We start from the raw sequence: 15,999 nt of genomic DNA on the forward strand, positions 1-15,999 counted from the left end.
TAGCTGTTATGATCACTAGCAACAAGAAAGACAATGCTTGGCCCTGAATAGATTCTACGTAACTGTTTGAGAATGATCATTGTGACCTACCTCCTAATCATTCACCAGATTCTCAACACAACTGGCCACCCTCCAGACCCTCTCCTTAATATTCTTTTAAATATGGAGGTGCCACAGTTCTCTCACTTTGGAATATGAATCAGTAAGTGAGCTTGATTTAGCATCTTACATATTTATAACAGCCAAGTTTTTCTCAATAAATAAAATAATAAATAAAATGAATGGCAACAACATTTACATAACCTTACCATAGAATTCATAATTGTGAATTTTCAAGCACGTGATTTCAAGCAACTTGGAAAATTGAGAGTTCAACCAAATTTAAGGCCCATCCTGCTTTTGTTACAATATTAAGAGGATATGATCACCAGATAATTCTTTCATAAATGGCGTATAGTGTGCCACTTGTGGTGCTGAATAACACAACCACTTAAAACATTCCCATAACCCGAGTTTCTGAAGAAAAAAATGACCCTCAGGACATAAAGCAAACGAAATAAGTTTTAGAATAACATAGAAATCTTGATCATGGGGCTGTGGAGATGCTCATAGCATAATATTTGCTATGTGTGCAGAACAACCTGAGTTCGGATCCCTAGATACCTAAAATTGGCCATGCAATACTTCTCTGTAGTAATTCCAGAACACACAGACAGACAGACACAAAGACACACAGGTTATAAAGTATTAATAAAAATCATGATCATACTTGGAACATAGCTAGTTAACAGTGTGACTTCTCTTTTGAGAAGAAGACTGAGCCCAGGATGAGACCACTTCGCTATATCCTCAGCACTTAATTATCGTTTCAGAGCAGTACCAAGTCTCTGAACTTCTTTATTTGGTGTACTGTAGGGTCCTGAGAACATGAAGTCACTGGAGAACTCAGACGGGTTTCTTTCTCAAATGAGAACAATGGCCTGGCCCTGACGCACAAACACACATGCACACCGGATCTGTTTTCAGCAGCAGCTGAAATTACCTTCTGCCCTTCTCACAGAGCTTCTCAATCTCAGCTTTCAGGTCCTGCTCCTTTTGCAAGAACTCCTTCTTTTCCTTCTCTATCTTCTTCTTGGTTTCTTCCCGTTTTATGGTCACATCCTGAATCGCCTTTAGTATCTCCTAAATCCCACACAATGACAATCATACAAATAAAGAAGAAAATGTTATTTTGGGGGGGGGTTTAGGTTTCCATTTGTTTGTTTTAATCTGGAAGTTTATTTTCTGTGTGTGTGGTGTTAGAGTTCTAAACAAGTGCCTGGTAGGTGACAGGCAAGCACTCTATCACTGAGCTACACACCCAGCCAGCCCTGATAGGTTGTTTTGTTTTGTTTTGTTTTGTTTTTTGAGATAGGGTCTTACATAACCCAGACTAGGCATATACTCAACACACAGACAAGGCTGGCCTTCAACTCCTGATCCCCTTGCATCCACTTCCACTTATTTGGATTACAAACACGCACCACCTTGCTCAGTGTTTTTGGTTTTTTTAATTTTGTTTTGTTTTTCGAGACAGGGTTTCTCTGCGTAGCTTTGGAGCCTGTCCTGGATCTTGCTCTGTAGCCCAGGCTGGCCTCAAACTCACAGAGATGCACCTGCCTCTGCCTCCCAAGTGCTGGGATTAAAGGCGTGCGCCATCACCACCTGGCATGTTTTTGGTTTTTTGAAACATGGTTCTATCCTGTATCCTTGACTAGCCTTGCCTTCCTATGTAGCAGCCCAGGCTGGCCTCAAACTTGCTGCAGTCCTCCTCTCTCAGCTTCCTAGCAGCAGATGTTGTTGATCCACTACTCTCACCCTGATGGTTTACTTCAATGATTATAAATTCATGTGCTGACTTATTGGAATCAAGCAGAACTGAAAGAGTCAATTCCATAAATTTCTGTTTTGTGAAAGCCAAGCCTGTAGAAGAAAGTTATATGGACATAAACTTCAACTCAACAGGATAGTTCTAAGAATCACTGAAAAATGGAATGTGGGGGCTGGAGAGATGGCTCAGCAGTTAAGAGCTCTGGCTGTTCTTCCAGAGGATGCAGGTTCAATACTCAGCACCCACATGGTGGCTCACAGCTGTCTGTAACTCCAATTCCAAGAGATCTGATGCTCTCTTCTGGCCTCCCAGGGCACTCGATACAAGTGGTGCACAGACAAAGGCAAAACACCCATATGCATAAAATAAAATCAATTTTTAAAAAATGGAATGTGAGACTGGGGAGACCTCAGTCAGTAAAGAACTTGCCATATAAACACAATGATGAGTTCAAGTCCTAGAACCCACAGAAAATAGCGAGGTGTAGTGGCATGTCCTTGCTTCCCATCTCCAGAAAGGAAGAAACAAGGGCATCCTGGAGCTTGCTGGACAGCCAGCCTAGTTCTAGATCCAAATGAGAGATTCTGTCTCAAAACACAAAATGGACAGACTCTAAGGAATGATAAATCAAGGCTGACCTCTGGCCTATACATACATGTACATGTATCTGCATGTACACTTGCTTGTGTACACACAAACACACACAATTTATTTTATTTTTGGTTTTTTGAAACAGGGTTTCTCTGTGTAGCTTTGGAGCCTGTCCTGGAACTTGCTCTGTAGACCAGGCTGGCCTTGAACTCATAGAGACCCATCTGCCTCTGCCTCCCGAGTGCTGGGATTAAAGGCATGCGCCACCACTGCCCAGCACCAATTTATTTCTTAAAGGATGCACTGCGTAGCAAAGCTCAAACAAAGACTGAACAAACATCTATTAAGGGTGCTGAGACAGGCATTCTTGTTTCAGGTGGAAGTTTGCTACATCCAACAAATATGCTCTTGATTTATTATAGTTCTGTTCTACCGTAAATGAAATTTTCTGTTTGTCTCCTGTGCTGGATAGTTTTATGTCAGCTTGATACAAGGTAAAGTCATCCGAGAGGAGGGAACTTCAATTAAGAAAACGCCTCCATAAGACTGGGTTGTAGGTTGCCAGGCGGTAGTGGCACATGCCTTTAATCCCAGCACTTGGGAGGCAGAGACAGGCAGATCTCTGTAGTTCGAGGCCAGCCTAGTCTACAAAGCGAGTTCCAGGAAAGGTGCAAAGCTATACAAAGAAACCCTGTCTCGAAAAACCAAAAAAAAAAAAAAAAGACTGGGATGTAGGCAATCACAAATAGTGATTGATGGGGAAGGGCCCAGCCCATTATGGGTGGTACTATCCCTGGGCTGGTGGTCCTGGGTTCTATAAGAAAGCAGACTGATGTGGAGTAAGCCAGTAAGCAGCTCCCCTCTATGGTCTCTGCATCAGCTCCTTCCTCTAAGTTCCTGTCCTGTTTGAGTTTCTGTCCTGACTTCCTTTGATGATGGACAGTGATGTAGAAGCATAAGCCAAATAAACCCTTTCCCCTCCAACTTGCTTTTTGGTCATGGTGTTTCATCACAGCAATAGTAACCCTAACTAAGACCTTTGCTGTCTTACTATGCAACAACAGGAACAAATACATATATGTTTTCATACATTTATAAGAAGTCAAACAATACAAAAAATACAATTATTCTGTTTCACACAACTCTGTCCATAACAGTAATCAATGTATTAAGTGCTTTGTGTTGTTCTCACATTTTGCTCATTGATGTTTGGGTAGTCCTGGAGAGCCAGCTCAGGGCCTCACACAAAGCATACATACTACTCCTAAACTGTATTCTTGGCCCATTTTTCCATTTCTAGTGAGGCCATTTTATTCTCATTTTGCACCTTGCTTTTTCCACTTGGGATAACTACACTATGTCAATAGCTACAGATATAACTAAATCATACGAACATTCCAGGCTCTTTAACTACTCTGTTAAAAGTTTATCAGGTTGACTGAAACTTTTTTGAAACTACTTTTCCAACCTAATCTAATGGGGGGCGGGGGGTGGAGGGAGTCGGGGGTGGGCAGAAGGTGGCTGAGATAGCCTGTAGTCCAGCCTGGCCTCAAACTCATTATGTAGCAGAAAATGACCTTGAACTCTTGATCCTTCTGCCTCTGCATTGAAGAGTTAGATTACAGGAATGTGTCACTTAAGTTTTTAAGCAATACCAAAATAAACATTCTCTATGTCCACACATTCATACACAGATGTAGAATGAACTCCCAATAAGACTGCTTGGTCAACTTATTTATTGTGTATTTACAGTTTTAACTGATAGGTCTTCTGTAGTGGTTTGAATGAAAATGGCCTCCAAAAGGAGTAGTACTATTAGGAGGTGTGGCCTTGATACAGTAGCTGTGGTTTTGTTAGAGGAAGTGTGTCACTGTAGGGCAGGCTTTTAGGTGTGACACTTAGTCAACTTCCTGTTGCCTGTAAGATGTAAGACTCAGAGGCAGGAGGATCTTTGTGAGTTCGAGGCCAGCCTGGGCTACAGAGTGAGTTCCAGGAAAGGTGCAAAGCTACACAGAGAAACCCTGTCTCGGAAAACCACACACACACACAAAAAAAAAAGATGTAGGACTCTCAGATGCTCCAGCACCATGTCTGTCTGTACACTACCATGCTCCCCACCATGATGACAATGGTCTGAACCTCTGAAACTGTCACCGTGGTCAGGGTGTCTCTTCACAGCAATGGAAACCCTAAGACATCTTCCTAAGTTTCCAAAAGGAGCACCACAGCCCATGGCCCTCAATCAGCTAGCTCACTTCACCTCAGCCTTGACAATGCTGTTTTGACTACTTAAGTAGATCTTTTTACTGTGCTTGAGGTTTTTACTTACTAATTTGTTTTTCCAGTTTTCAGATGTAGATTTAACCTAAATGAAACTACATTTTTGCATGAGATAGATTTAAGTGAAGTGTTTACTAGTCAATAATGTCAACAAAATATATTAAATAAATAACGTTTTTCTCTCTGTACTAAAATAGAAGGGTCTGGAGAAGATGCCTTCTTTTTATACTTGAATGTTTTTGGGAGATTAAAAAAAATTATGGCCAGGAGGTGGTGGTGCACGCCTTTAATCCCAGTACTTGGGAGGCAGAGTCAGGCAGATCTCTGAGTTTGAGGCCAGCCTGGTCTACAGGATGAGTTCCAGCACAGTCAGGGCTACATAGAGAAAGCCTGTCTCAAAAAACTAAAACAAACAAACAAAATTATGTGTATATGTGTGTCTGTGCACATGTGAGTACGAATGTCCACAGAGTTCAGAAAAGGGTGCTGTGTCCCCTGAAGGTAGAATTACAGGCAGTTAGAGTTACAGGCAGTTGTGAGCTACCTGACGGCTGGGAACCAAACACAGGTGCTTTGAAAAACAGCAAGCACTCTTAACTGCTAAGCCATTCCTCCAGCCCTCGTTTTATTAAAATTTGATAAGCCTGCTATGGTGGTCTATAACTGTAATCCCAATATGTGGAGAGGCAAAAAGATCTTTTTTTTTTTTTTTTCCCCTCGAGACAGGGTTTCTCTATGTAGCCTTGACTGTCCTGGAACTACTATGTAAACCAGGCTGGTCTTGAATGCACAGAGATCCATCTGTCTCTGCTTCCCGAGTGCTGGGATTAAATTCGTGTACCACCATTGCCCAGCACAAAAAGTGAGCCTGGCCTACACAGAGATCGTCATTTCAAAAACCAACCAAACCCAAGAAATACTGATTTTTTTTTCTGTTGACTCCAAAACATATTTAGAGTTTGAACAGAGACTGTTACTTTACTCATTAGCTCTCTCTGTGTGTGTGTGTGTGTGTGTGTGTGTGTGTGTGTGTGTGTGTGTGATAAACACATATATACATACTTATTTTTCGAGGAGGTGGATTTTTTTTTGAAATATTGTCTCACCACATAAGCATAGCTGGACTAGAGCTTGCTATATAGACCAGGCTGCCCTCAAACTCACAGATCTCTACCTATGTCTGCCTTCAGAGTGCTGGGATTAAAAGCACATGCCATCACTCATGGCCATAAGTATGTAATTTTAAATCTAGGTTCTGCATATGAGAGAAGACACACAGTAATTATCTGAACTGCAATTCCTTTTCCTCCCCTTCTTTTTCTCTTGTGATTCTGGAAATTGCACCCAGGTTGCTAGGTATGCTAGGCAAGCTCTCTACCACTGAGGTACACCCCAAATGTCAGTATCTGCAGACTACCTGGTGATTCTTCATTTCTTCTTCTCTCCTTTGCTGAAGTTGCTTTAATTGCACTTGAAGCTGATTCTCCACCTGCCTCTGCTTGTCCAGAACTTCTTGGTAACGCTCCTTCAACAGGGTTCTCTCTGTCATCATTTTGTCCTATTAAGAACAACAGAGGTTTCATTCACCAGGTTTTTTGTTTGTTTGTTGTTTGAGAAAGGGTCTTATAGCTCAGGCTAGCCTCCATTCTGTTATGTTGCTGAAGGATGATCTTGAACTTCTGACCCTTCCACCTGCATTTCCTATGTGTTGCAGCTGCAGGTGAGCATCACCACACCTAGTTGATGCTGTACTAAGGACTGAACCCAGGGCTTCCTACATCATGGGCAAGTACTCTATCAACTGAACTGTTGTTCCCCATCTGTATCTGAGATGCGACTGATCACACTGTCCGATACAATAGCTAATAACTGTGTATTGGCTGTATGTGGCTAGGTAACCCAGTTAATCAAATATGGTAAAACAGAAACACCCAGGACCTCAGGAGCCTAGACACAGTTCACGGACTCCAAAGCTGCCTGCAACTAGTGGCTACCATCCCAGATAGTACAGATTGAGAACATTTGCATCACTGCAGATGTACCATTATTCAACACCGTGCTAAAGCAGGGTTAGCCACTCATGGCATGTGGACCAAATCCACTGTCTGCTTTCATCAATAACAGTTTAATTGGAATGTACATGCCCACTGCCTTACAGGTTGCTTCCCACTCTAACAGCAGAATGGAATGGTTGTAACAAAGTCCATAGAGCCTACAGAACATAAAATATGCCCTGTATGACCCTTTACAAAAAAAAAAAAATGTTTGCCAATCTTTGCTATAGGAGAGAGAAGGTAAGAAAGTGAAAGTACAGAGCTGGGGATTTAGCTCAGTGGTAGAGCGCTTGCCTAGCAAGTGCAAGGCCCTGGGTTCGGTCCTCAGCTCTGAAAAAAAAAAAAAAAAAAAAAAAAGGAAAGAAAGAAAGAAAGAGAAATTACAAAGCCATATACCCACTTAAAATGAATCCAGGAATAGGAAGCCATGTAGCCATCAGCACTGAAGCTGACAGACCCACTAGGAGATCTAAGAAACCAGGTACTGAGAGCAACTCAGCAAGCTCCTACAACAGCTGGGGATTAGAAGTCACACTCTGGTCAGATGTGGTGGCTTCTGCCTATCATCTCAGCACATGACAGTCTAAGACAAGTTTGCTGAGAGTTTGAGGCCAACCTGAACTACAGCTTGTTTTAGTCAATAAAAGATAAAGTAAATAATACAAAGTAGGTGGGCAGGAGCTGTAGCAATGACTCAGTGATTGAGAGAATGAACTGCTCTTCCAGAAGACCTGAGTACAGTTCCCAGCACCCATATCAGACAGCTCACATCTGTCTGAAACTCCAGCTATAGGGGATCTGACACTATCTTCTAGTCTCCAAGAATACTGCACACAAAGACACACACACACACAATTAAAAATAAAATTAAAGAGCCTGATTTACATAGAAAGTTCAAAAAAAAAAAAAAAAAGAACAAATAAAGGATGCAACTTTAGTCACAAAACACCAGGGATAGTTCAAAAGGTCTTTTTGGAAAAAAAAATTTTTTTTTCATTTTATTTATTATCATTGTGTGTGTGTAGGTGTAGGATATATGTGTGTGTATAGTACACATGTGTTATAGCATGTATGTGGAAGCCAGAGTACAACTTAGTGGAGCTAGTTCTCTTTCCAGCTTTTAAAAGACCTTTTTTTTAAGATTTATTTTATGTGTATCAATGTTTTGCCTGCATGTATATATGTGCACTGTGTGTGTGCCTGGTACTTAAAGAGATCAGAAGAAGACATTAGATCTCCTAGAACTAGAATTAATGATTGTGAGCCATCATATGGGTCCTGGGAACCAAACTCAGGTCCTCTGCAAGAGCAATAATTTTTATTTTTAGTTGCATGTGCGTGTGTGTGTGTGTGTGTGTGTGTGAGTGTGTGTGTGTGTGTGTGTGTGTGTGTGTGTGTGTGTTCATATGCATGTTTAGTGCAATGCCCATGGAGGCTACAGGTTGGATCCCTTGGAAGTGAGGTCCAGACAACTATGAACCATCAGATGCAGGTGCTGGGAACCACACTCAGGTGCTTTCGAAGAGCAGCAGGTGCTTTAATTACTAAGCTGTCTTTCCAGTCTGCCCTGCTTCCATTCTTACATGAGCTCTGGGGATAGAACTCTGGTCATCAGGCTTGAATGGCAAGCACTTTGACCCACTAAGCCATCTCATCTTAGCCCAAGGGGACTATTTCAACAGATAAATATCTCCTACCTAAAGTTCTATTATTTGGGGTTTTTGTTTTGTTTTTCTTGAGATATGGTCTTTGCAACCAGGCTGGTCTTGAACTCAAAACGCATCCAAGGTTGGCCTTAAACACCTGATCCTTCTACTTCAACTTCTCAAGTGTCTGTCTAAAGTTTGTTGCCACCCTTGCTCAGTAATCACACCTCTTTTTTTTTTTTTTAACAAAACTTAACAAACAACAATTAACTGCCAAAGCAAGATCCTGTCTTAAAAAAAACAAATGTGGGTTAGGGATGTAATTCAGTTGGTGAAATGCTTGACTGGCATGCACAAAGCCTGGGGCTAAACCCCCACTATTGCAGAAAACCACGCATGGTGGTAGCACATGGATATCCCTGGCACTCAGAAGGAAGAGGCAGGAAGACAGTTTGAGGCAGCCTCCACTAAGGAGTCAGTTCAAGGCCAGACTAGGTAAAATGAGACCCTTCCTCCAAAATAAAAATAAATGAAACTCCTCACACCAGTCTGGTGGCACCCACCTGCAACTTCAGAACTTGGAAGGCTGAGTGGGAGGATTATAGCTTCAAGGCCAGCCTGAGCTACACAGTGAGACCTCATCTAAAAAAACAACAAAACAAACCACTATCAAGGGACAAAATGGAAAATATATAAGTAAGCAATACATACGAAAAAGAATTGATAGTGACAGAAGCTTAACACTGTAACAAGATTACTAAATAATTTAAGAGTCTAGAATGTAAGACTGAACGACTCAAACCCAGTATACTGTGAACTAATTTAGCATACCCAAACTATTTTATTCAGTTTGCAGAGCCAGCTTTTTGAAGCAGTTTCTCATGTATCAAGGCTGGCCTCAAACTCTCTACACAGCTGAGGCTGATCTTCTTGCCTCTACTTCTCAAGTGCTGAGATTATACTCATGAACCACCGTACCCAGTAAGGATCAGCTTTTAAAGAAACAACGGGGCCACACTTGATGGTGTATGCCTTTTAATGCCAGCACTTGAGAGGCAGAAGCAAGGGGATCTCTTCAAGTTTAAGGCCAGCCCAATCTATATATCAAGTTCCAGGCTAGCCAGAGTGAGACCCTATGTACTGGCTGGTTTTGTGTGTCAACTTGACACAAGCTAGTTGTCAGAGAGGAAGGAGCCTCAGCTGAGGAAGTGCCTCCATGAGATGCAGCTGTAAGGCATTTTCTCAATTAGTGATCAACGGGGGAGGGTCCAGCCCATTGTGGGTGGTGCCATCCATGGTCCTGGGTTCTTTAAGAAAGCAGGCCAACAGGCTAGAGAGATGGCTCAGCGGATAAGAGCACAGGCTGCTCTTCCAGAGGTCCGGAGTTCAATTCCCAGCAACCACATGGCGGCTCACACCATCTATAGTGGAATCTGATGCCCTCTCCTGGAATAAAGGCATACAGGCATACATGCATACATGCATACATACATACATACATACATACATACATTAAAAAAAAGCAGGCCAAGCAAGCCATGGGAAGCAAGCTAGTAAGCAACACTCCTTCATGGCCTCTGCATCAGCTCCTGCCTCCAGAAGCCTGCCCTGTTTGAGTTCCTGCCCTAACTTCCTTCAATGATGAACTGCAATGTGGAAGTGTAAGCCAAATAACCCTTTCCTCCCCAAAACTTGCTTTTTGGTCAATGGTATTTTGTAGTAGCAATAGAAACCCTATCTAAGACACCCTATCTCAAAAATTAAATTAATTGAAAAATGATAAAAATGGAGTGTGTCAGGGTCAAAGTAACCAGGATAAGAGGAAAACTACCATAGGAAGAAAAGAATACTGCTAAAAACATGGGGATGCTTCATCTGGAAAGGTTTAAGCTTGAGAGTTAAAAATGGGTACTAAGCCAGCTGTGGTGGCATACATTTTAACCATAGCCCTCAGGAGGAAAAGGCAGGCCAATCTCTGAGTTCAAGGCCAGCCTGGCCTAAATGAGTTCTAGGCTAATCAAAACTACATTGTGAAATCCTATTTCAAAAACAAAAGAAAATGCCTTGCATTAAAAACTTCACAGCATGATGGGTGGTACTGGTGCGCCCCTTTAATCCCTGCACTTGGGAGGCAGAGGTAGGCAGAACTCTGTGAGTTCGAGGCCAGCCTGGTCTATAAAGAGAGTTCCAGGACAGCCAGGGCTACACAGAAAAACTGTCTTTTTTTGTTTTGTTTTGTTTTTTCGAGACAGGGTTTCTCTGTGTAGCTTTGCGCCTTTTCCTGGAACTCACTTGGTAGCCCAGGCTGGCCTCGAACTCACAGAGATCCGCCTGGCTCTGCCTCCCGAGTGCTGGGATTAAAGGCGTGCGCCACCACTGCCCGGCGAAAAAATTGTCTTGAAAACAAAACAAAACAAAACAAAACAAAACAAAAAAAGCAAAAGCAAAAGAAAACAAAACTTCACAGCTCTTTGAAAAAACGAAGACAGGAACATTAGGAGCTAAAGGTCATACACACACACACACAGACACACACCCCTCCCCATATTGTGAATTCAAGGTCAGCCCTAGGCTATATGAGACCCTGTTTCAAACAAAACGGAAGTCACATGTGGTAGCTCACTCCAATAATTCCAGCAATCCCATGAAGAAGCGCTATGAGTTCAAGGCTGGCCTGGCTACATAATAGTGCAAACTTCTAATTCCAGTATTCAGGAGGCTACAACAATGACACCCTATCTCAAAAAACAAAAATAAAGGACATTTTAAACCACACTGAGAGAGTAGTAAATAGAAAATGAGTCCCGTCACTAAACCCAAACAAGAAATGTAGCAAGATCTGCAGAGGTCCTGTCCTCCTCCAGAGCAGGTCTGGCATACGGGACACCACTAAAATGTAACAGGTTGGGTGAGCTGCCCACTCCCACTGTCAGGGGCTGTATAAAGATGGGCATTTTCCCAACCAAGGTGATAGCGCTCTACATCCTGCCTTCTAATGGCTTTATGTGACAATGACATTTTAAGTACGCACTTACCAGATTCTTTTCAATATCTTGATCTGTGTTTACCTCTGAATCTGCTGTCTTAAAGTCAGTCTACAAAAAAAAAAAAAAATTATATTCAAGACTTTAAGTCACTTTAACACAAGCAGAGTTATTCTAGACCTTCACCTAGAAACCAGCAACAAAGGGCAAAGCACAGCAACATAGTTCTGGCAAACAGACACCACCATCTCATGCAATCTTCATTTACCCCACCAGGTAGTCTAACATCTGCCTAAGAGAAAGGCACAAATCTAAGAGAATAACTGCCTCCTGTAATCTGTTGTGCCCACATTTCTTCCCACAACAAAGCACACCAGCACCAGAAGGCAGGAATCACTGGACTTCCTGATGTAGACTGGACAATTAGCAAGGAGTCCTAATGTAAGGACAGAGTATGATTGCTAGCCAGGCAGTGGTGCCACACACCTTTAATCCCAGCACTCGGGAGGCAGAGGCAAGCAGATCTCTGTGAGCTTGAGGCTAGCCTGGTCTACAGAGAATTCTAGGACAGCCAGGGTTACACAGAGAAACCCTGTCTCGGGGCAAAAAAAGAAAGTATGAGTGCTAAGGACCTACATCAATCAAATTTTCATCCAAAGAGATTATACCGAGGTCATAAGAGTTCCTACATGGTATACAATTAGACACTGGCCTTCCTGTTCCCGGAACAGCAGAATAAAGCCGTTGCATAGCACTCACTATATGCAAACAGAATGATGACTGCTAGCAAAGAAGGGCACAGTGCATTTCTCCACCACATAAGAAAATGGCTCCTACCCTCACCTCCCCCAATTCCACTTTAGTAGGAAAACTTGATACTTGACCTGTACAGCAATGTTCTGAGAAAGCTTCAGGGAAGAGCTATCCTGATCATCATCCTGATCCACTCTGACTCCTTCAACCCCATTTGCGGGAGGCACTACAGGTCGGAAATCCAAGCCTGCGTCCCTGCTACCTTCCTTTAGGATGGAGGCTGGTGGGGCTTTCTCTTCAGAGCAATTCCTGGAGGCAAGTTGTTTTGAGTGGCACCCTGCCTTAAGAGACCGAGTGACTGGATGGATGCTCTCCTGGAGGCTCGTGTCCCCCTCCTCTCCTGCCGGGCTGGTCAAGTCCTTCAAATCAGACTGAGACCCACTGCCAGAAAGACAAAGGGCTGTGGCTACCAAGTTTTCTCCTAAAACCTCCTGGTGCGCTGCTGAAGTATCACTTGCTGATGAACCAGGATTCTGCTCTGGGTGTTCCAAATGGGCATTTCTGTTACTCTCCTTGGTTATCATTTGGCTACTTACACTCGGTGGAGATGAGTTCTTCTGTTTCTGGGCAGAGTCTTTGGGGCTATCAAAAAAAAAAAAATTTTCTGGGATAAGGTTGTAGCTCAGTGGTATGTCACCTGACTAGCATGTCTTAGACCCTGGATTCTGTTCCTAGCACCACAAAAAAGGAAATTTCTCTTTACCCAATGTTTGAAAGATTAAATATGGTAATTTGTTTTTCAATGCTTGGGATCAAACCCAGGGCCTTACACATGCTGGACAATGCTCAACCATTGAGCCACATCCCCAACATAGCTATTACTAGACCCTATAAACAAAACTAGACCTTATAAACCCTCTCCATCATGAGAACCAACTAGTTTCTATCCAACATTTTCTACCCCATATACAGGTAGTCCAGTCTGGTGGGTGAGAACTTGAGAAAGTTCTAGGGATGGCCTATAGTAAGTACCTAAACACAAGTGACCCTGAAGATCTAAAAATAAATTCTGAGTGCCAATAACTTTTGTGAATAGGGAAAAAAAAAACAGTACAATGCTAGTTATAGTAGTTACATGTACTAACTTGGTTGTGAATATTTTAATAAATATATTGATTAATTGATTGACTGATTGATTGATTTGAAACAGGGTCTCACTGACTGGTCTTGAACTTAAAGATATCTGCCTGCCTCAAGTGCTGGGATTAGAAGTGTGCACCATCACACTGGCAAAACATTGTTTTTAATTCCAACTTCATGTTCCAAAAAATAATTTTCTGGTCCAATAAGACAGCTCAGTGGGTAAGTGTTTGCTGTGCAAGCCCTGATGATCTGAATTCAGTCTCTGTAACACACAGTGGAAGAAGAAAACTCCTAAAACACACACACACACACACACACACACACACACACAATCTAAAAAATTAAATTAAAAATAATAATTGTCCTTCAAAACATATCACATAGACCTTTGAACAAAACCACTATTTAGCCAGGCAGTGGTGGCACATGCCTTTAATCTCATCACTCAGGAGGCAGCTCTGTGAGTTCAAAGCCAGCCTGGGCTAAAGAGTGAGTTCCAGTACAGCCAGGGCTGCACAGAAAACCCTGTCTTGAAAACAAACAACAAACAAAACAAAAAAACACTATTTGACTCAACAGTTTGCCAGAGTGGAGTATCACCTCAAGTAGTTGAGAGTACAATTTCACCTTGTTTTGTGTCTTTGAGACAGCATTTTGGTATGTAGTCCTGGCTGGCCCGGGCCTGGTACTCACGTGTAGTCTAGGCCAGCCTCAGAACCATGGCAACCATCCTACACCAGCCTCCAGGTGCTGGAATTCTAGGTATGAGTCACCATACTCAGCTTTGAAGACATGATTTTGAATCCACAATTGAGTCAATGGAAATTTCATTACATATAGCAAACAAATATATTTAACATCGGGGATGGTAATTTTTGTCATTTGTCATAGACATTTAATGTACTATTTCCCCTTCATCCCTGGGTCTAGAGAGTGAACACAGATGCACATGCTAGGCACACACTCTTCACTAAGAGACAGCCAGAGCCAATATACAACTTGGTTTTGTTTCTTTGGTTTTTTGTTTTGTTTTGGGTTTTTTGTTTTGTTTTTGTTTTTGAGACAAAGTCTTACTATGTAGGCCAGCCTGGCCTGGAACTCATATTTAAATAGACCAGACTGGTCTTGAACTCTTAGAGATCTACCTGCCTCTGCCTCTTGAGTGCTGAGATTAAAGGTGTACACCATCACACCTGGTCAATACAGGATTTTTTTCAGAGATCCGTAAAACCTACTTACAGTGCCATCTAACATTCACAGCCAGTCTTTCACTCAGAAGTGAAGTCTACATCACGTTAGGGGCTGAGGGATGGCTCAGCAGTTAAGAGCACTGGCTGCTCTTCCAGAGGACCCAGGTTCAATTCCCAGCACCCACATGGCAGTGCATAACTGTCTGTAACTCTAGTTCCAAGAGATCCACCCATGGCAAAACACCAATGCACATAAAATAAAAATAAATAAATTAGCTGAGCATGATGATACATGCCTTTAATCCCAGTGTTCAGGAGGCAGAGGCAGGTGGATCTCTGAGTGCGAGGCCAGCCTGGTCTACAGAGTGAGTTCCAAGACAGCCAAGGCTACCTAGAGAAACCCTATCTCAAAAAACCAAAACAAAACAAAACAAAACAAAAAACCAAAATTAAAAAAGTCTGTGTCCAACGTCTCCGCTGTCCTCCCTCCTCCTCTGTAGTGTGTGTAACTGTCAGCTCACCTTTTAAGCATCCCAAGCTAGCACTGACATGGACTTCAGGTAAAGAACTCTTCCCTCTGAACAACTGACTGACACAGAAATCTTCACAGACACACTCAATAATTTTTTTTTAATTTTTGTTTTGGGGTTTCTCTGTGTATCCCTGGCTGTCCCGGAACTCGCTCTGTAGACCAGGCTGGCCTCGAACTCAAGAGATTCACCTGTCTCTGCCTCCAGAGTGCTGCGATTAAAAGCACGCACCACCACAGCCTGGCTAATTTTTATCAGTTTTCTTAGTGGGCCAATAAGTTTAACTAGGGTTAATACATGGGTATGGATGAAGAGTTATTTGCAGGAGGGGCAAGGCAACTGAAGAAAATACCTTTCCCTGCCCCAGCAAATACTCAGTGATTCTTGAGAGCCAACTGTGGAACAGGGGCAGGGAACTTAATTATAAACCTGGGCAGATACAGCACCTGGATTTAAATCCAAACTACAATTTCCTAGCTGTTTGCCTCTACACAAGTTACCTCATTTCTAAAACAGAAATAGTATTGTCCACCTAACAGAGATCACTCAATAACCTTTGGCTGCTATTACTACTAGTAGTAAGTAAAACATGGCTGCTTTTATTTAGAAAATTAATACAAGCAGAAAGATCCAAGTTTATTGTGGGCTAATATAACAATCCCCTATTACTCATTCATTAACAAGCATCTCTTACTACAGGTATGTGCCATCCTATTGGTTCAAATATCTCTTTTCAAGAACAGATATTTATTGAGTACTCTTAAGTCGGAGTTTATGAGTTCAAATCCTGACTCTAGCAGAGTTTTGTATCTTTGGCAAGTCACTAACCTCTCTGGGTCTCAGTCTCCTCACCTGTTATAGGAATATTAACACCTGCCTTCTGGGTCTTGTATGAGGGTTGAATGTGTTAATGTACATAGAGTGTCACCTATTGCATTAGGCCTCAGCTTCTAGTCAA

General features: G+C 42.3%; 1 protein-coding gene across 1 annotated transcript in view; it reads right to left on the reverse strand.

Annotated features, from left to right (window-relative positions):
* The window catches only part of Rnf214 (ring finger protein 214), a 36,946-nt gene that overhangs the window by 17,907 nt on the left and 3,040 nt on the right, over positions 1-15,999 (reverse strand). The window contains exons 3-6 of the mRNA XM_059267750.1: positions 12,775-12,820; positions 11,477-11,536; positions 6,159-6,299; positions 1,043-1,182 (exon numbers count right to left, since the gene is read on the reverse strand). Coding sequence (XP_059123733.1) covers positions 1,043-1,182; positions 6,159-6,299; positions 11,477-11,536; positions 12,775-12,820 — 387 coding nt within the window. The remainder of the gene's footprint in view (positions 1-1,042; positions 1,183-6,158; positions 6,300-11,476; positions 11,537-12,774; positions 12,821-15,999) is intronic.

Source organism: Peromyscus eremicus, chromosome 7 (assembly GCF_949786415.1).
Source record: "Peromyscus eremicus chromosome 7, PerEre_H2_v1, whole genome shotgun sequence".
NCBI classification, from domain to species: Eukaryota; Metazoa; Chordata; class Mammalia; order Rodentia; family Cricetidae; genus Peromyscus; species Peromyscus eremicus.